The sequence below is a fragment of the Nannospalax galili genome, unplaced genomic scaffold (assembly GCF_000622305.1).
Source record: "Nannospalax galili isolate Female #2095 unplaced genomic scaffold, S.galili_v1.0 scaffold582, whole genome shotgun sequence".
Taxonomy (NCBI): domain Eukaryota; kingdom Metazoa; phylum Chordata; class Mammalia; order Rodentia; family Spalacidae; genus Nannospalax; species Nannospalax galili.
The window spans coordinates 190,466-211,820 of record NW_008349130.1 but is presented as its reverse complement, the minus strand read 5'-3'; the positions used below and the strand labels follow the sequence as shown (position 1 = coordinate 211,820).

The 21,355-nt window shown below is 37.1% G+C and overlaps 1 protein-coding gene across 1 annotated transcript in view; it reads right to left on the bottom strand.

The window, feature by feature from the left end:
• Khdrbs2 (KH RNA binding domain containing, signal transduction associated 2) overlaps window positions 1–21,355 on the bottom strand; it is a 225,098-nt gene that overhangs the window by 30,784 nt on the left and 172,959 nt on the right. Inside the window, exon 5 of the mRNA XM_008846524.2 lies at window positions 7,486–7,544. Within this exon, the coding sequence (XP_008844746.1) occupies window positions 7,486–7,544 (59 nt within the window). The remainder of the gene's footprint in view (window positions 1–7,485; window positions 7,545–21,355) is intronic.

The window sequence follows — 21,355 nt, the reverse complement described above, 5'->3', positions numbered from 1 at the left end:
AAGCCAAATTATCTCTGTTTTTAGATGATATGGTATTATACATAAAAGATCCCCAAACTGCCCATAGAAAACTGTTAGAAATGCTTAGTGCTTTTGGTAGGGTGGCAGATTACAAAATCAGTCTACAAAAATCAGTAGCCTTTCTATATACCAATAACAAGCAATTGGGAGAAAGAACACAGGGAAATGCTCCCATTCACAATAGCTGCAAAGAAAAGATAAAATATCTTGGAATAAATCTAAACAAAGACACCAAAGGTCTTTACAATGAAACTTTTAAATCATTAAAGAAAGAGATTGAGGAAGATACCAGGAGATGGAAGGACCTCCTATGCTCATGGATTGGAAGAATTAATATTGTGAAAACATGACCATTCTACCAAAAGCAATATATAGATTCAATGCAATCCCAATCAAAATCCCCATGACATACTTCATAGAATTAGTAAAAAGTATCCTTAAATTCATATGGAAGCACAAAAGTCGCCAGATAGACAAAGCAACCCTGAGAAAAAGAGCAATGCTGAGGGGGATTAATATGTCAGATCTCAAAGTGTACTACAGAACTATAGTCATAAAAACAGCATGGTACTGGCACAAAAACAGACACATAGATCAATGGAACATCATTGAAGATACAAACCCAATTACATTCAATTTCAGCCACCTGATATTTGACAAAGGTGCCAAAAATACACAATGGAGGAAAGACAGCATCTTCAACAAATGGTGCTGGAAAAACTGGATCTCCACCTGCAGAAGAATAAAACTAGATCCTTATCTTTCACCTTGCACAAAGGTCAACTCCAAATGGATTAAAGACCTAAATGTGAAACTGGAAACCCTGAAACTATTAGAAGAAAATATTCACAGTAACTTACAAGATACAGGTACAGGACAGGATTTTCCAAACAGGATAGAATTTACTCAGGAATTAAGGTCGGCAATCAACAAGTGGGACCTCATTAAACTAAAAAGCTTCTGTACAGCAAAAGAAACAGTCAAAAAAGTGAAGAGAAAACCCACAGAATGGGGAAAAAAATCTTCACCAGTGACACAACTGACAGAGGTTTAACATCCAGAATATGTAAAGAACTCAAAAAATAAGGAATTGAGAAACCAAAAGACCCAGTGAAAAGATGGGCTAAAGATCTAAACAGAGAGTTCCAAAAGAAGAAATAAAGGTGGCTAAGAAACACATCTCAAAAGTGTTCAACATCCTTAGTAATTAGGAAAATGCAAATTAAAACTACCCTAAGGTATCACCTTATCCCAATCAGACTGGGTAGGATCAAGAGAACAAATGATACCAAATGCTGGCGAGGATGTGGAGAAAGGGGAACGCTCATTCACTTATGGTGTGATCGCAAACTCGTGCAACCCCTATGGGAAACAGTGTGGAAAACTCTTAAAAAACTAAAAATAAGCCTACCATATGACCTGGTTATACCACTCCTTGGTATATACCCAAAGGACTCACCCTATTGCAGAGACACTTGTACAACCATGTTTGTTGCTGCTCTTTTCACAATAGCTAAGAGATGGAAGCAACCTAAGTGCCCCTCAACTGACGAGCGTTTAGCAAAAATGGGGTATATTTACACAATGGAGTTCTATTCAGTAGTAAAGAAAATGAAATAATGAAATATGCTGGCAAATGGATAGATCTAGAAACTATTATACTAAGTGAAGTAACACAGACTCTGAAATTCAAACAAACGTCTTATGTTCTCCCTCAAACGTGGATCCTAGCACCAAATCATCTTAAATTCCAGGTCCTTTTAATAAGATGATGCTGTACAGCAGTCTCTTCTGCATGAAATAACTAATAATCATGACTGCACCTGAGGCTGATCACTAAACATGATCACAATTGGACTTGTTGACAGTTGTGCTCATTCATTAACAGAGGGCCAAGCAGGGTCATTGGTCCCTCACAGGATTATCCAACCACTCTTCCCAGACAACTGTATATAATTTGACCCTAATCACAGATGGCCTCCTGGTTTTGGGAGGGCTAAAGTGTTCAACCTGGGGAAGGCTAGGAAGAGAAGGCATGACCCATGCTGGGTAAAGGCTATCCAGTGTGCATACCCTCAGGTCATACATACACCTCAGCAACTCCTCAGTTATTTCAAAGCCTTTGAGAGGGAACTGACACTGATTCTAACCACTCCAACAGCTATCAAAATACCTGAAAGCAAATCCTGAATCCATTACTCTAGAGTTCATCCTTGGAAGACAAAAGAAAAATGACAACCCAATAGAGGGATGCTTTTGGGAGTCCTTGTCAAGAAATTCCAATGGACTCTCATATGAACATTTGAAAATTGCTCTGTTCTTTTTTCTAGTTCCCTATCTAGAACTTATAATGCTAATTACTCTTGCCTTTACTTCTCCTTCACATCTCCTACTTATGATTCAAAGACTTTCTTTTCCCCTTGGAGATAAGAGCTATGCAATTTAGGAGTTTTTTACATAGATCCACTGAAGGGGTACTCCAATTGCCTCACTAATGTGTCCCTGTTCAGGATGGAAGAAGCCAGAGTGGTCTGAGTCCTGATTCTCTATTGGCAATTTGAGTGACCTCTTCAGAGGATGGTGTGATAAGAATAGGAGGTAGGAATTGGCTAGGCAGTTAAGGTAAAAAAGACCCCAAGGAAAAGTAGCCAGTTTCTTGGCTAAAAGTCGAAATGTCCTTGGGCCTCTTAGCAACATACTCTGTTCCAAAGGCTGAAAATATCAAAAGTATTTGGGAGCTTTTATCTAATCCTTAAAAATTTTAGGCATAACTCTTCAGAGGGGGGAAAGTTAGAGTATCCAAAGCCCCATAAAAGTAAAAAAAAAATCAAAGAAGAAAGAGTACATGAAGTTATCAGAAAAAAGTGATGGGGAGATATAGGAGGAGTTGGAGGGGAGGGAGTGGGCATGGATTTGATCAAAACAACTTATATGCATGTATGAAATTCTCAATTAATTATTTGTTTAAAAAATTTACAAAGAATGAATGTGCTAGCGTAATTCAGCATGATTTAAATGTTTTTCATTTATTCATTTTTTCCATAACACATATGTAGAATTTTAAGAGTAAGAATAAATAAGTGTTTTCCACGTTAATCTGGTCTATGTATCTGCTAAACACTTGTGGAAGAAAAGAGTTCTTAAGAATAAAAGTAATTCCAGATGCACATACTTCAAATTGTTTTACTTAGACTTTCAATTCTGTGTTCACTGGTTAAATGTGTACTCAGATATACCACTGTGAGCCTAGGGGATTCTGGGGCAGTGGGATGGTCTTACATCCATCCTGGCTGGGGTTCAGATTTATTCTTTTAAGTTCCAGAATATTACCCCCACTCAATAAAACAGTAATTAAATAGTGTCCTAAATAATTGTCTTTCTGTGAAAATCAATAAACACTTTTCATATCTGAATGCATAGTGGGTCGACATACAAAATGCTCAAAGAGAAAGGAAAATGTCTATAGTATGAGATGTATGTTTGAAATTATGCTTATGTAAATGGTAAAAAGGGCAACAGATTCTAGCAGCTAAAGGAAAGACATTGGCATTAGAAAGAATCTGTCTATGCATATATGTATCTAACCTTTGAATATTGTATCTTCCACTAACTGGAATGATATTCTCTTGAGTAATTATAAGATTACTAGTTAAAAATTGCTGCCTGATATTATTTCCTCATTCTGTCTGGACAGTCAAATCATTTTCTACACTTCCCCTACTAGTTTATTACAGAGAAATGATTGATTATTTTCTGCACATAGAAGACTACATGTTGGCAAATTAAATTTGAGCCAAAGTAAAGTCTAGTGTTTACGACATGTAAATTAAAATAATTTTTTCCTCTCTTGAAGTTGATGCTAGAGAACAAGATAACCACACAAGAATAATGTAAGACCCATGACGTTATAGAGATAGCCTTACCCTCCATAACAAAGTCCAGGCATCACGATTAGAAGGTTTTAGAAACAAAAATATCTATTTACATATTTTCCTTATTGCCTTACACAGTATCTAACATTACAAAGTATGACTGAGAAACAGAAATTTAATTTCATCACAAAAATTCCTGAAAAATCTCAAATGCATCCTACTTTGATTCCAGTGCATGTGATTAGATAAAGGAAAGCTCAGGAGAACAATTTTCCTCAAATTGATATACCAAATGCAAAAAATGACTATAATGAAAATTATAAAACAATGTATAAATAACTATAAATCCTCTTGTTAGAATGTGACCTTCAGGAGATTTTTTTTCACTGCAATATTCTCACAATTGACAGCAATGACTTCCATGTGTCAGCCACTTAATAAACATTTGTTGAATGAGCAACATTTTTAACTTTGTATATAACTATACAGAATTAGAATACTTGATTTCTAAATTCTGCGTTCTAAACTCACATAGATTACAATCTGGTGCAATTTTTAGGCAGCCGTCTATTTCTCAACAGGAAACAGAAGAAGCCAGGGAAGTCTATTTTGTGGGCCATCACATACCTAGAGTCTGGCAGTGCCTATATTGCAAACACATAGAACACAGTTTTTTAAAAGGTCCCGGCTGACCTTTTAGTTCCTAGCTGAGGAACTATTGGTAACTGAAGGCTGTTGGGAAAGGGAGAGTTAGTTTTTTAAAAGTGTGGTGCTGGATAAATTTACTAGGCTCCAGTGGATGAACTCAAACCAAAGAGCATTTGGGGACACAGGTTTGACTCCATAGACCTCTCTCTCTCTCTCTCTCTCTCTCTCTCTCTCAGTATCTGTCTAGTATCTAGCATCTATCTTCTATCATCTATCTACATCTATCTATCTATCTATCTATCATCTATCTATCTATCATCTATCTATCTATCTATCTATCATCTATCTATTGATAGAATAGAAAGATATGTGTATAAGTAAGATTCAAATATCGATGAGTAATATTCATATATGTATATTAATGAGGAATTATCTTCATATATACATAAAAGAGGGTACATGAAATTAGGTGGGGGATATTGACAGTGGTACAGATAGGGAAAGGGCTCTAAATACAATAGAATCTGCAAAAATTCAATAAAAATGTAAAAAGAAGTTAGGACTATATCTTATTCGACCGTCACCCTCTTAAGTAATTGCATAAATCATGTGGTAAAGGGCTTGATTCCTATTTAACTCTTGGAGGTGAGTACAAAAGCCCTGGAAAGCTGGGCCATCTTGTGCCTCTGCTTGGCTGGCCACTGGTGACACTGGCCAAGATCTGGGTTTGGACACTAGTGCTTTTTATTAAGCTCCATATGACACCTTTCACTCTCTCCTTCCAATGCATGCAAAATATTCAAGGAACAAGATTAAAATTGTACTATCTATGGCATTTTACCAAGTGGACCAGACCTGTGCAAATGTGTTCATCGTTTGTTATTTTAAGTAGTTTCTAAAATATGTTTAATCTGTTTTGGAGAACATATCTATCTTTGACCGCAAAAGCATCCAAATCAATTTCATTTTGTTGGAGTTTTAATTTGGGAGTGAGTTTCATGTTCATTTTGTATCTTTTTCTTATAAAATTGTATAAAAGACCTCCCTGCCTTGGAACATCAGGATAGCATGTGGCAGGATTGAGAGAAATATCACCAAACGGAAAAATCCTCTTTTTAACCAAAACTTAGATGAAAAATACCAGATCCTACATTTTCCCTTGAAATTACAGCTCCTTCCTCTGAAAAATGAAATCATACACTTTTGGATTCTAATTCATATTAATTATTCTACTGAGGCATGTAACTTCATACTGTCAGCCTTAGTTCCTTGACTATAAAATGCCAGTGATGGTATGAGACTGTTCCTTAGAGGATGCTAATGGAGATTCCATCGTATGGAATATATGTCTATAATTTATTTTCTTTCCCTCGCTCCTCTTTTTTATTCCTTCCCTCTTTTTTTCTTCCCCCATTTTCTCCAGCTTCCTCTCCTTCTTTTATTTCTACACATCACACACACACACACACCCACACACAACACACACACACACACACACACACACACACACACACACACACACAGGGCAGTCACTCTAACACTGAGCTGAACGTCCAGATCCCTATATATTTTAATTAGGATCATTGGCATCATCTCTAGGCTTCATATGAACTGCTTAGCTCAGAGCCATAATAAGTACTCCATATGTGGAAGAAGGATTGAATCACATTCCAAGTATTGATTGCCAATATAAAAATAGGGATTAAGTTTCAGGGCTATACTCTTACGTGGACTGCAACTCTGTTGTTAAGTGTTCTCATAAAATAGGATAATGTGTTAACATATACCTAATATGGAGAAGAAATACATAAGAAATTATATAAAGGCCACCAGCTCATGTTTGGCTTTGGCTGTGGTGGTCTCTTTTTCCCCTCTTGCCAAATGTGACACTGTAGCACTCAGTTATGGCTGTTTACAAGGAAACCTCATGTCTTTCATTCCTTTTAATATCTGTGCCTTCCTTCACATGCCCACCTTCATCCACCCTGGCTATTTGCATCATCCTTCATCCACCCTGACCATCTATACATTCCTTCATCCATTCTTATCATTTGTACCTTCCTTCTTCCACCCTTATCATCTGCACCTTCCTTCCTCCACTGTGCCATTCTGTACCTTCCTTCATCCATCTTGACATAGATCTACACTTTATGATATGTAGTGTCAAACACACAGACAACATTCAATGTCTTTATTTTCCATCAAAGGAATAAGATGCCTTGTTATAATTCTAATAAAAATGCAAGACTATAAGCATTTAAAATGTCACGTTTCAATGTGGTCTGGTCAAGTGCTGACACTGCATTTTATAGAACTAGAAACTAACCATGAAATGATTCACTATGTTGATAGATCACAGACATGCAACAAGTGTTTACTGAGTATAATTATAAGTAATTTTAAGTGATACTTTCTAATTAAATAATACATTTTGAAATTAATTTTATAGATTAGTGTACTTATTGGCTGTTAATGCCTACAACCCAAATGCTATTTGAAGTTCTAGCATGGATGCACACATGCTTGAAAAATAATTTGGAAAATCATTTTGTAATAGAAAAATTTGCCTCTACAAGTCACAAAATACTTTAAATGTCGATTACTCTGATGATTTTTATGGTGAAAAGAATAACATGCATTGTCACCAAGTTAATGACAGTGTGTAAGGTAAAACACGTGGACTCTATTGAGAATACCTACCACTGATGCTGAAGATGATCTATAATTGTGTAATTACTTTTGAAATTTTGATCAAAATTGATCTGTCCAATTTTCTGGCATTGGTTCTATAAGTCAAATCTTGCTCTGGAATGACATAAATCAATGTAGCCTTCATGTCTGAGTAAATGGGGCAGAGGCCAGGGACAAGTATAGAAGTAAATCTGAGTTGTCAGTGACGGATGGAGGTTCTGATCCCATAGCTATAGTAAGGAGAAGGTCTTACCGTAGCTGTCATAGGCATCCTCACTTACTCCATGACCATAGTCATAGTATTCCGCCACACTGCAACAGATTTAGACAGCAATCAGTGTTACTATAATCACGAGAATCAACCCAGAAACTCACATGGACTTTGAAGCAAAAATGTATACTAAGGTAATATCCCAGGAACCTCTAGGCATAAAACACAACCCTGAAGAAACACCCATAAGAAAAGTTCAGATTATTGACTAGAACTGTTATGATATTTTTGTACTGTTTAATACTGTTTTACCTCTACTTTCCAATTTGGTAAATTAAATTCTCCTAAAACATAAGCCTAATACTTGGAAATTTGTTAAAAGAAAAACTGTAAAGGGTCTATTTTCAAGAAAAGGTGCTATATAAATTGTCAATCTAGTGTGTGGCTTTTAATATTGACTATTTTTAAAAATGTACATCTCTGCCTGACCTATAGATTTCCCAATATTTGCCAAATATATTTCCATATTTCAATACCTATCGAAAAGGCTGACCCTTCTCAAAGGGCTCTAATGTCCCTCCTTCACAATCGTTCTTACCTGTTCCTGCTATGCCATTTTCCACCGTTAAGATCTCATTTCTGTTTGCACCACCTCTTCACAGCAACGACCCCTTCCTCTGCACACTTTCCCAGCAACATTCCTTGCAGAGCTGACTCTGCTCAGTCTTCTCAAGGGCACTCGCAGCACTTGCTTTTGAAGCTAGGCTGCTGTTCTGACTGCTGCACTGACAGCATTCCTGTCCATGTCTTGACATGGTCAAAGCCAATGATAAGATTTCCTCCTGGTTTTCCCTAAAAACCATGTAACACTGTTGGTCCTTTTTTGCTCCTTCAAACACTTCAGTTGCTCTGAGTTCTGCCTTAGCTCATGTCTTCATTTTTCTACCTTCTCACTCCCCAAGCATTTACTGTCAATGATTTATTAGAAAATGTCTCTTTTCTATTCTTACGAACTTCTTAAGCAGTCTCATCTGTGGTGTGGTTGGAATACCCACTGTTCTTAAGACTTCTAAGTTACATCTCACCCTCAGCACCGTCTCTGTTTTCAGGTGATTGCCTAGCTGCCATTTGGATGTCAGAATGGACATTTCCAAATTCAAATAGAGAAAAAGATTTTCTTCCCATCCCAGACCTGTTCCTTTTATATTCTTTGATCACTGTCACTGGAAACATGTTAGTGTTACATGCAAAAGCAGGAAGTTCTCTTTTTCACTCACATCTAATGTTCAGTGTAAACAGCAAATTCTTTCAGTTTTACTTGTGAAATATATTCAGAACCTAAACATGCCTAAACATGACCACAGCTCTAGCTAGTGTTAAGGTTGTCACCAATTCTCACTGAAATGAATCCAATTATCTTGCTAACTGGTTTCTGTGTCCTGCTTTTCTCCTGTTCTGCTTTCCACATAGCAAACTAATTTTTATAGGTATAAGTTAAATCATTCAAGTTCTCTACTCAAAATACATTGACATCATCTCACATCCTATAAATCTTTTTATCTACACAATATATTCCTGTTATTTCTAGACCTCACTCAACCACTTTCTTTCTTGCTCACTCAATTCAGAGCACACTGGGATCTGGGGTGGTCTCTGACTGTGCCAAACATGTTATTGTCCCAAGGTGTTTTAATTGCTGTTCCTACTACCTGGAATGTGATTTTCCTAAATGTTTGACTGTACTCATTCCTTGAGAGCTCACTTACATGTCACTCAGAAGAGGTTTTCCTGATCAGTTTTCATAAACCAGCATTCACCCATACCCACCTTTCTTGTTCCCCTTGGCATTTACCATAGTATTTATTATTATTACACAAATGCTAAAGTCTATATTTATTTCTTCAGCAACTGTCTCCCATTTGTACATTTATGAATTTGACTCTCCTTTATTTACAATATTTACTTTCTCTTATGGCAATAACACTGTCCCAGACTGATGTTCTAGAGCAAAGTTTGGCATAAGATACTTTCTATGTTTATGAAGCACAATAATGAATTATTCAAAAGAAATTTAAAAGCCAAGAAAATGAGTGGCTTCGAGTAACAGTCATACTTTAGAAAACATACAAAAAGCAAAAAAAGTTAGCATGTTGATGAATCGTACACTGTTTACTCTCACTGTGGGTTCTGTAGATATTTAAGCAGCTATCGTTCATCGTCGTCAGCTTGAATGTTTATTATATCAAGATTACTGATTTTTTTTTACTTGTAGCATTGGGAATTGAACTTAGAACCTTGTTACTACTAGATAATCACTCTATTAATAAGCTATAATGCCTAACTTCAAATTCTCTTCAGGTATAAAAACATGTGAGAAGAAAGTGGCTTCATATCAAATATCAAACTATTTAAGGTTTGATGTCAAAGGATTAGAAGGAAGGAAAGACAAACGGGTTAAAATGACATATTCTCTTAATGTGTTTGCCTTCCTTCACGGAAGTCCTGTAGTTATGAATAGATCAAGGACTTAAAATTTCGTTGATAGTAAGGGCACAGATAAAAGTTCACATTTTAAAAATTAAATAAGCAGAAAGAAATTTGATTATATTTATATTCTTAGAATGCAATTTACAGTAAAATAGCTTCAGTTTTAGTGTAAAGAAGCTGAAAAAAGTAGGATTATCTAGCTCATCCCTCACTGCTTCCATATTTATGTATAAACTAATAATGTTGTCAGATAATTTATCTCTGTTCCCCATCCCTCTCCAGATCATAGAAGGTTAATGCCATTGATGGGTAGCTGGAATTCTATTTTCATATATATATATATTTAATATTTTATTCTTAAATTTTATTTTATGTGTATGAGTGTACATGTAGGTGGACGCACCCATGTCGTGCAATGCCCATGGAGGTCAGAAGAAGGCATCAGATTCCCCTGGAATAGGAGTTACAGATAGTTGTTAGCCACCATGTGGGTGCGGGAATCAAACTTGGTCCTCTGCAAAAGCAACCAGTGCTCTTAACCGCTGAGCTATGTCTCTAGCCCCTCCCCTATAAATCTTAATATAAATGATACAGGCCAATTCACAGCCCTCATACAGATCCAACACATTCCTGAGAGTCAGTACATTAATTCCCTGGGGAACAGGGCATGCAGGTCTTGAGAAAATGTTTTAACATACAGCGCTGATGGGGGAAGATGCTGGCATTGGTAATGATTTCTCTATGAGGAATCCTCTGATTATATGTCCTAGAGTTGTTGCATGGAGACCAGTGCTGCTGAGCACTCCCTGGTGCCATTACTATTTCATCATTGGATTGTGATTATAATTTGGAATGATGAAGATAAAGGAGGAAAAAAAAAACCTAACATCAGAATGAAAGATGATGACGAAGAATCTGTAGCTATTGTTTCTCATGAAACATGTAAACACATCAAGAGAAATTGAGACTTCCAGAATTCTAAAAGGGAAAATGGATCACAAGGCATAAGGGAGCTCATGGGCAATGATGGGTAATGATCCTATGGGCTCTGTAGGAGCTGCCTATTTGCTTATTTAGTATCACATGTTTCCAGAGGTAGAATTTTACTTTGAAAAATGTTTCAGCAAGTGGTGAGCATGCTCCTCAGACACACTTTCAGCTATATGTACTCATGTGACAAAGTTAAGAAACCGGGATGCACACAGACATTAAGTATGGAAACAGAAGCCATTTCCAGCTTATGAACAATCTTTTCATCTTGGAATTATGTTCCTTTACTTTCTTTACACTGACTCTGAAAATCAAGACAATGCCTGAGGAATCATGGACTGCATATGCTGTTGTTTACCTCGTAATTTCTTAAGAAAAACAAATGTTCTAAATATTGTTGGAAACATTGAATTCTGAATCTCTCTATTATAACAAGTTAGTTAAACATAAAAATCAATTCTATATATAGATGTGTGGAACTGCCATTAACATCCCAAACTATGAAGCAGCAGGAGGGTGGGAGGTGGAAAGAACTGCATGCAGGGAAAGCTGATGGCATTTGCTGATGGCACTTGCTATGTCATCGTCAGTGACAACCTTGAAGTGTGGATGAAGGGCCTTTAATACTGGCAAAAAGAGAAGCCCAGTGTGAGTGACCTTTTCCACTTGTAGGAAGGGTTATAAAAGATACCATTTGGAATAAGAATGGACCACTGAGAGAGAGGAACAAGAGTGGAGAGATTTGCTGAAAGGAACGATCTCTGTCTCATTTGTGTTAGTTCTACAGTTTAATTGATAAAGGGTTTAAAATTTTAGAATTTGTAGAGAAGTCATCTGCTCTGTCTTTCAACAGTAAGAGATAACTGTTGAAACATACTTTAAGGTGTCTTCACATCTTGCCTTTCAGTTCTCTGACTTAGGATTCATGGAAACAACCCTTAGGCAGGAAGCATGCTGTACAAACTGTCAGTATCCAAAAAGGCCATATGCTACAGTATTCACTTCATAAACATCCATGAATACATTGTTATCCATGAGGATACAGGGGGAACCTTCCAGGAAATCCGGCATAACTCCCAGAAAAGAGAATCAAAGTTGCCAGATGTACTAATCAAAAAACTGATTTTACTGCTTTCATCTTCCCTTGTATGAATTTCCTGTTACTGCTGCAGAGTCTTCAAGGTCTCCTTCTGTTTTCATAATCATTGATTTTAGAATAGTTACTCTGTTCCTTTCTGATCATTTTGGACTGGATGTTTTGTATGGGAAGAGGATTCATGGTAGAAAGCATCATGTGCTATCAGGCCTCAAACAGTTGCATCAAGACCTAAGAGACCATGGAAATCCATGTACATCCCCCAAAAGCCTGGACTTTGAACTGGTTTCAATGATTAGAAATGGATTTTCTTGGCTGGGGAGAAGACAGGTATTTATTTTATAATAGAAAGAAATTCATATTTGAATGTCTGGAAGATCTAATTCTAGAACACTTTCTGTTTCCTTTTACACTTCACTTGTTCTTTCCTTCCTAAATGACTGGCTCAGTTACATTTCTTGGGGCCTTATGCAGAGTGATGTTTCAGAGTCATTATGGCTTATGTGAAAGGAAATTGCCTGTCTTCTACTTCCACTGTATTTTCTCGATACTGACTGGAAATATCAGTGACTAGCTCCGTTTTGTCTCAGCCGTCCACTAGGCTGAGTCCTTGAACACTGCAATGAAGGATCACACGGATCTGCCCATCTACCACGTAGGAAAGTGACAAGATTTTATCTTTGTAATCTGAAGAAAATTTGGCAAAAATTGTGGAACCTCTTTGCTATGGAACTTTAGCCCATATCTCATAGAATGTAATTGCCAATGAAAGAAATTCCCTGAAAATTAGCAGGTATTCAGTAAATAGTTGTTAAATGGATTAAATAAATGATGGAATAAAAAGAAATGAAAGAACATTTCATTGTATTACAGTGTCAGTAGTCTTAAAACATGTTGTTAGAAGAGGTGAGATGTAGAAAAGATGTGTAGATGTGTGCATATACCCAAAGCAATGAGTTCAGTAAAACAAGCAAAATTGGAATCACTCATTTCTTTTCTAGCATAAATGATTTCAGTTTAAATTTTTTGTTTGTTTATTTTGGGGGACAGGGTCTCCTTTTGTAGCCCCAGCTGGCCTGGAACTCGCTATGTAGATCAGACTTGCCTTGAACTCATAGAGATCTGCCTGCCTCTGCTGCCCAAGTGCTGGGATTAAAGGCATGTGCCACTCTGACAGGCTTTAACATAAATTTTTAATAAATTAATCTAATAATGTTCCTGTCTCTATTACTCTAATTATGTATTTATTTATTCTTCCAAATATTTACTAATTTCTAAGGTATTTAAATATAAAAGACAAAATATTGTACCAATTTTTATTAATGAATATTTTTTATTCAATATAGGTAATATGAATATTCAGATTTTGTATATGTGCTAGGTCTTTGAAAAATTATATCCACTGTAACCACCAGAGTAATTAAGTTCCAAATCACCAATACTGTCATAATTTTAATTAACACTTCTAAGTATATTAAAAACCTTTATCCCTATATTTTATAAAATATGAGATATAACAATATAATGAATTGAAAATGAAATAACAAGGTTGTGTTTATGCATAACTCATTGGTCCTTTTAAACTTATTTAGACATGATTAAACAACATGACAAATAAAAGATATGTGATGACAGTGATTTTCTGAAGCAATTAAAATAAAAGTATAAACCCAATATCATAGTGTAGTTTTGCTAGGTAATGTCACTTAAAAGTTTTATTTTCTATATTTAAGGTCTACAACATGAGGTTTTGAGATATATGGTGAAATGATTGATGTAGTTAAGCAAATTAACATGGTAAAAATAATGCAAAATATGAAAATCGTGTTTACGTGTGAAGGATATATAATTGGGATTCTGTCATATGTAGTATTTAAGAGGCCATTTTCAATTATTTTCCTAGACATTTGCCCTAGAGTCTTGTTTTCTTGTATGGACAGAAACAGATGTCAAATGAAGGTGAATGTTCAGCCCAGCACCCATTCTCAAATTTCAAATTGGTTGTTCCTTTATTTTTATATCTATTTCTATGACGATCAGTTCCTTCTGTTAAGTTACTTTTTAAGTTTTTATTTATTTTAATTTTATGTGTATGAGTATTATGCCTGCATGTGTGTAAGTGCACCCAGGTCCTGTAGTACCCATGGTGAACAGAAGGTGTTGGATCCTGTGGAACTGAAGTTATGGACCGTTGTTAGCTGCCATGTGGGTGCTGGGATTCGAACCTGGGTCTTCTGCAAGAACAGTCAGTGCTCTTAACCACTGAGCCATCTCTCCAGTCCACTGTTAAGTTTCTTTAGCTCTGTGAAAAGTCTTGTTTATGAAGCAGTACAGATTTGCTGTTTGGGCTAGTGAACACGACATACAGTCTGAGTATCAGTTCTTACCACCATCTACCACCCAAGAACATTAACTGAACATCACTGGGATGGAGAAATGGGAGCCATAACCAAACACCTCATCACCAGCTGATTCTGATGATTATTACAGAGTGTTCTTTAAATAGGGGGAAGGGACTGCCTATTATTTCTAGTTCTAAAGTAAAGTTTTCTAATATGGGATCAGATTTATGCAAACCTGTATCTTCAGAATATCTGTTTCAAAGAATATTTGAAATAGGTTTAAAAAATGAGTTCATCTGTCATTTTTCCATTTTCTCACACCTATCTGCATGTGTTCCTCCTCACTCATCTCTCAAAATAATGACATCATGAGCATAAAAATCACAATAGCAAAAAAGCCCAGCAGTTACATATAGACACATTTGGCTCATTTCATAAAATACCATAATAAACATCAAATAGAAGCGTTTGAAGATGGCTTCATGGAAATCAGAGTCAGGCAGAAAAGAGATTGATCAGATCTGAGACATTATTCTTTTGTTGTTGTTGTTTTGTTGTTCTTCAAATATTAAAACATTCAAAGTCAGCAGGGATTAACCAGAACAGAAGGAACAAGAGAGCCTTTAAAGGCAGGGAGTCAACATCAGCCAAAACTTAACAGCCGGAGCTTCTCCAGAGCAGCCAGGGAGAGGGACTGGCAGAGTGTCTGTAAGTGTTCAAATATGGGCAAGAAACAGGGGGCAGAGCTTCAAGGACTCTATCTTAGCATGATGGTCAACAGAACTTTATCATAGCAGCAAATGAAGACATCTAACAATTTAAGAAGGGGAAATGATATAGTAAACAGAATGCTAGGTTGCTGATGTCTTTCTGTGTCCTTTCTGTATTTTCAGTGCACCGACAGCTGAGCACATAGCAGTTACCATGATGATGAATATTTCCTGAATAAATGAATGAACCATAAATGTCTGTGGAAGGGAGCATTTTATTTTTTAAGTATTTGTAAGTCCTTTGGGAATTGATTAGACCATGGGGCAAAAGCTCTCATCAATGGGGTTAGTGCTATGATAAAAGAGGCCCAGGGAGGAACTCATCACCATTCTCAAGTGAGGACACAGTGAAAGGCTCATCTATGAGCCAGGAGGCAGGCCCTCACCAGCACTGACCCTGCCACACTTTGATCTTGGACTTCTCAACCTCTAGAATTGTGAGAAATAACTATATGTATTTTGTTATATTGTGTACAGCTTCTTAGTGCCTTGTGCTTTCAGTCCTATACTTCCTTTGCACCCATGAATCCTTACCTTTTGGCTAAATTAAAATGTATGGGGAGATGTGAATTTTGAGATAAATTATTTGCAAGCATATCTCATATGGTGTGAATTGGTAAATGCATTTCCCAACGTTTTTGAGATTAAAAAGCCAACAAAATGCAAAACATCGAACTTCTATACTACAATCAGTGATTCAAAAGAACATTTGGACTATTTGATGGATATAAAAATAGGAAATATTGGAGGGCCAAATGCAAATGCCCAGATTATAATTATTGTTTGCTTAATTTTTTCATCATATTTTAATGGCATCTATAGCAAAAATTTAAAAATTGCATTTTCTTATTGATTTAAAGCTTCCCTCCTACTATTTTCTACTTTCTGACTTCTAGAATTGAGAATTTTAAAATGGGAAGTTTTCTTAAACAAGAAATTTAATTACTTGCTTCCTTGAAATACCCTGTGTTCCCCTTCCAGAAGCTACACTGTATGTATGTGTGTATGTATATGTGCATGTATTCCTCTCTGACAGGTAACATACACCAAACTCCACTGTGGAAAGCTTTATGTACTTTAACCATTACAATGACTTTTGATTTGGAAATATCAGCCCACTGTACAGGAGAGGAAATCAATTTTTAGTTAGATTAAGTTATTTGTTATTTTGTTCTTTAGGGTTGAAACCTGGCTTTGAACCCTAGTACATATGATATAGAATACACATCCACAATTTGCAGTACACTCCATTACACATATCTAAAATGTGCATTCTCTTTTTTATTTGCATTAGACTGTTAATAGATAAAAGATGGAACATATAAAGTTGGCAGAATCTTGGGCCAACTGGATACCAGATGTATTGTGAATTTCTTTCAACATTTCCCCTTCCTCTTCCTTCTCAGAACATGCCCACAGCCATTAAGACCAAGGATAGACCTTTCAACTACAACTAATCTCCCCTTTGTTAGGTTCCCTCAAGAAGCCCTCAGATCCAATGTAGACTCACACTAGTATGTGCCTTCATTGCAATTTCATCATTACATGGACTACCATATGTTAGTATGGCTTCCTGATTAAACAGCAATTTCCAAGCCTGATGTTGTGCACACACCTGTAATGCAGCATTCAGAAAGATGAGCATGGAGAATCACAAAGCTGAAGCCAGCCTGAGCTAAATATGAGATCCTGCGTCAGAAGATTAAAGGAAACAATTTTCAGACGATTTCATGAGGTCAGGATTATTTGGATCATATTGTATAATCACAGTGTATTACCTAATACCTGAAAAATAGTAAATTATCAAAAAATACTGACCAAATGAATGAACCAAAGTCTAGGAACTGCTGAGTTTTAGATTTACTGTGACTGTACATAGCTAGTTTCTAGGCAAGAGACAACATCCACCCTTTCTGTGTATGCTCCTGTCATTTTCTAGGTAGGGAACCTCATGCCATCTTGTTGTGCTGATCTCTTAGCATTTTGCTTTATTAGGAAAGTACTCCCCAATTTCTTTTATTACTTTCCTTCACCTTTCCATGAGAGGACTTAAAGGTTTTAGATGTTTGCGTCAAGAAAAGCAAATCTGGCTCATAGTTGGTATACTGCTTAGATTTGCCAACTTAACACAAACTAGAGACACCTGGGAAAAAGAAACCTCAGTTAAGGAATTTCCTCTATCAGACTTCTTAACTGCTAGTTAGTATAGGGGGACTGGCCTACTGCAGACTGTGCCATCCCTGGGCAGGTGGACCTGGGCTGTATAAGGAAAGTTGCTGAGCAAGGCAGGGGAAGCAAGTCAGTATGCAGTGTTCCTCTGCTGTCTCTGCTTCAGTTCCCACCTCCAGGTCCCTGCCTTGAGTTCCTGCCTTTGCTTCCCTGATGCTGGACTATGAGTTGTAAACCAAATAATCCCTTTCCTTCTCAAGTTGTTTTTGGTCATAGTGTTTATCACAGGAGCAGAAAAGTAACTAGGAGAGTTGGACAGCTTCTAAGCGACCAAGGATGATACTTAACTACAGAAGAACAGGACATTGGTTAAGGGATCTAGACAATAAAAACTGGAGCTATACCAGGCAGTATGAGGTTTAGTTTTTAGAGTGGAGAGTTTTGAGCTAATAATTTCCTTTGCTAATCCCCATGAGACTCAGGATCAGAATGTTCGCCTTTACTAAGAGAATGTAACTATACAAAAAAAATCATGAAATCAATAAATATCTACTGACTCAGTATTATTAGGAGATACAGAGTAGAAAAGAGAAAGGCATATTACTTTTAAATATGTTAGAATAAAATATATAAATGTTGCCAGGAAGTCTGAACAGATGGATATTGTATTTTCAACTTGCTTTCTTTTCATATACTCAATGAAATGTAAAGAGAAGCTATCATGCCATACACTATTCTAAGTATTAGGTGTATAACAGTGAACAAAAAAAATACCTCCCTCATAGGCGTGATGAGTAAGGTCGTAAGTAAGAAAAACAAACAAAAATAATGTAGACTATGTCCAACAGTTGTGTTATAGAGGAAAACCTAAGGCTGGAAAGTAGGACACATATTTTGAAGGAAGAGATAAAACTAAAAAAAGCAGTCAAGAAAGGCTTTACTGTGAGGTCTTTGAAGGGATTAAAGAAGCAAGCTTTGGAGATTGCGGGAGGAGCATTCCAGGAAAATGGTGTAGCCTGCATGCAGGCCCTGAGGCATGAGCATGCCTAGCATGTGTGAGCAACAGTGGAAAGTCAGTGCCTGAAGACACAGGATGCAAGGCAAGAATTGCAGGAAGTGGGGTCGGGGCAGCAGATGGGTAGAGAAGCTTCTTTTCCATGTGAACCCCTCAGCTCAGTGCCTTGGACTTGCCAAGGCACCCATTCCATGCCCTCCTCTTCTGTTCCAAAGACTTCACAGATCACAGATTCTCTAAGTTACTGCTTTAGTCCTTTATTTTTTTGAGACATTTTAAGGGTTTCACTATGAAGCCCTGGTGGGACTAGAACTTGCTATGTAGACCAGGCTGACCCTGAACTCACAGAGATCTGCCTATTTCCGCCTCCTGAGTGCCAGGATTTATTTTAATTCATTTTTAAAAATGTAGTAAAGGGTTCCACTGTGACATTTTAAACAATGCATCATCATACTTTGCTCTGTTTGCCTCCTTTCCTTCTCTCCTCTCACCCAACTATTTCTGGTCCATCTCTAGGCAGGTGGGCCTGGGTTGTTTTCATTCATATGTAACACACACACACACACACACACACACACACACACACACATGCACATGACATGAAATTATGAATGTACAAGGCCTAAGGGCACAGTAGGGGGAACAAGAGACGGCAATAGGATATATGTGAAATTGTATAAGCTCTAAAAAGAATTACAATATGAAATAATAGAATTTTTTTATTAGCATCAAGGTTGCATGAGTATTCCAACAGTATCAATTATAATACTGTTAAGGTATAAAATGTACGTGTTTCTTTCAAATATTAAAAGCTCCTTATTTTATGCAAGTATTAAGTAACCTAGCAATTTAGGAAGGTATTAATTTATTTAAAAGCAATTCAATGTGGTAAAGCTTTGATAACCGAATTGTATAAATTAGAGGTGGTCTCTGAATCAGTTATGATTAATATTATTGGAAAATGTGAAGGCTCATAAAGTTTATCAGATTGTTGCTGATTAGTTCCAAGGTTTTACAGAAGAAATACTCTGAACAGATGAGCATAGAACACAAATACTGGGGCTGGAGAGATGTCTCAGCGGTTAAGAGCACTGGCTGCTCTTGCAGAGGACCCAGGTTCCATTCCCGACACCTACGTGGCAGACTGTAGCAGGAGGCCTCCAAAGATGGAGCGGACCTAGAGCCCTGGGATTCAGCAAGAATTCACTTCACTTCTTGGTCCGCAAAGAGCCCACCAAAAGGAGCCCAGGGCTCGGTACCCTGCTCCTGAGCCCAGTGACTGCTGACAGACTGCGCACCGCGGACCAATCAGAATATGATACGCTGATTTAAAGGGACTTGGGGGAGGAGAAAAGGAGTCTGCAGCACCTCGCCTAGTGCTTGCTTCTACCCAACTCCCCGGGTCTGTGTGTCGTGACCCCGCACCTCTTACCCCCTAATCGGCAGGGGACCCGATCCAGGTTAGGGTCTTCACAGCTGGCCTGAGGAGAACCCGCAACAGCAGACTAACAACCATCCACAACTCTAGTTCCAGGAGAATCCAATGCCCTCTTCTGACTCCAGGGGCATTGCACGACATGGGTGCACTTACATACATGCTGGCAATACACTCATACACATAAAATTAAAAAAAACCCCAAGTACAATATTTCTATTCATAAAGAAAAATTATAGGAAATTACTATATGTAATTGGTGCTCATGATTGAATCCATGTGTGTAGTTTGGAGGTCTAACAGCTGAACTGGGTGTGGGGGCACATGTCTTAATCCCAGCACTCAGGAGGGAGAGACAGGTAGATCTCTGTGAGATGGAGACCTGTTGGGTCTACATAGTAAGTTCCAGAGCAGCTGGGGCTACAGGGAAACCCTCACAATTTTATATATCTATATATATGATATAGATATAGATGATAGATGATAGATAGATAGAAAGATAGATAGATAGATATCTCAATCAGATGGTTCAGCAGTTAAAAGCACTGACTGCTTTTGCAATCACATGGTGGCTAAGAACTGTCCATAACTCCAGTTCCAGGGGAATCTGACACCCCATTCTGATCTCTGCAGGCATTGCACAACACAGTTGCACTTACATACATGCAGGCAATACAGTTATACACATAAAGTAAAAAAAAATTTAAAAAACCCATTGGAATGAAAACTATATAGTATAAAATATGTAACTACCATTCTGTGTACACATTTAAAAGTTATTAGATTTGTGTGTGGATGTGTGGATGTGTGTGTGTGTGAGTGTGTGTGTGTGTGTTCACAGTGAGTGTGTACTCAAAATTGATGTGTAAAGTATTGTATTTTACATTATCTTTCTCCATAGCAACTTGGAGGGGAGTTGTTTGTTCTATTTTGTATTTCTGATACAAGGTCTGACTGTGTAGCCCTGGCTAGTCTGGAGTTCCCTGCGTAGACCAGGCTGACTCTAATATCTTGGGGATCTGCCTGCCTCGGCCTCCTGAGTGCTGAGACTAAAGGTGTGAACTACCACACCTAGCACCTAGACAGCAATATTCACAGAGCTCTGATAAGATAAAGAATAATATTTATGATTCTACATTTCCAAATTATCTTTGAAATTACAAAACAAATTTCAAAAACAGTGTTTAAATATTCTTATAATTTTACTGCTGTTATTTATTCATTGCTTTCAACCAATGGTGTTATGCAGAAAGCATGTGCTATGAGGCAGCTCAGTGTTTGAGTGAATAAAACACAAATTCATATTTTCCACAATTCACTCACAGCTAAACAGATAAAGGTGTAGGTAGACAGATACACATACAGACCAGAGTAAACTACTATGACTGCTGTTCTGTCTCCTTTGTGTCAAGTGAGATGCGAATCTCCCACCGAAATGTAACACATGAAAAAAGATGTTTCAAGAGTGGGGGACAGTGAAACCTCTGTTGTCTACCTTATGTCGAGGAAATTCAGCATTTCTTTAAAAATATCATGTACTTATTTATTTTTAATCCACTGATATAGAAAACATTAAAAATGATATTTGAATGAAAACTTGAGAGATGC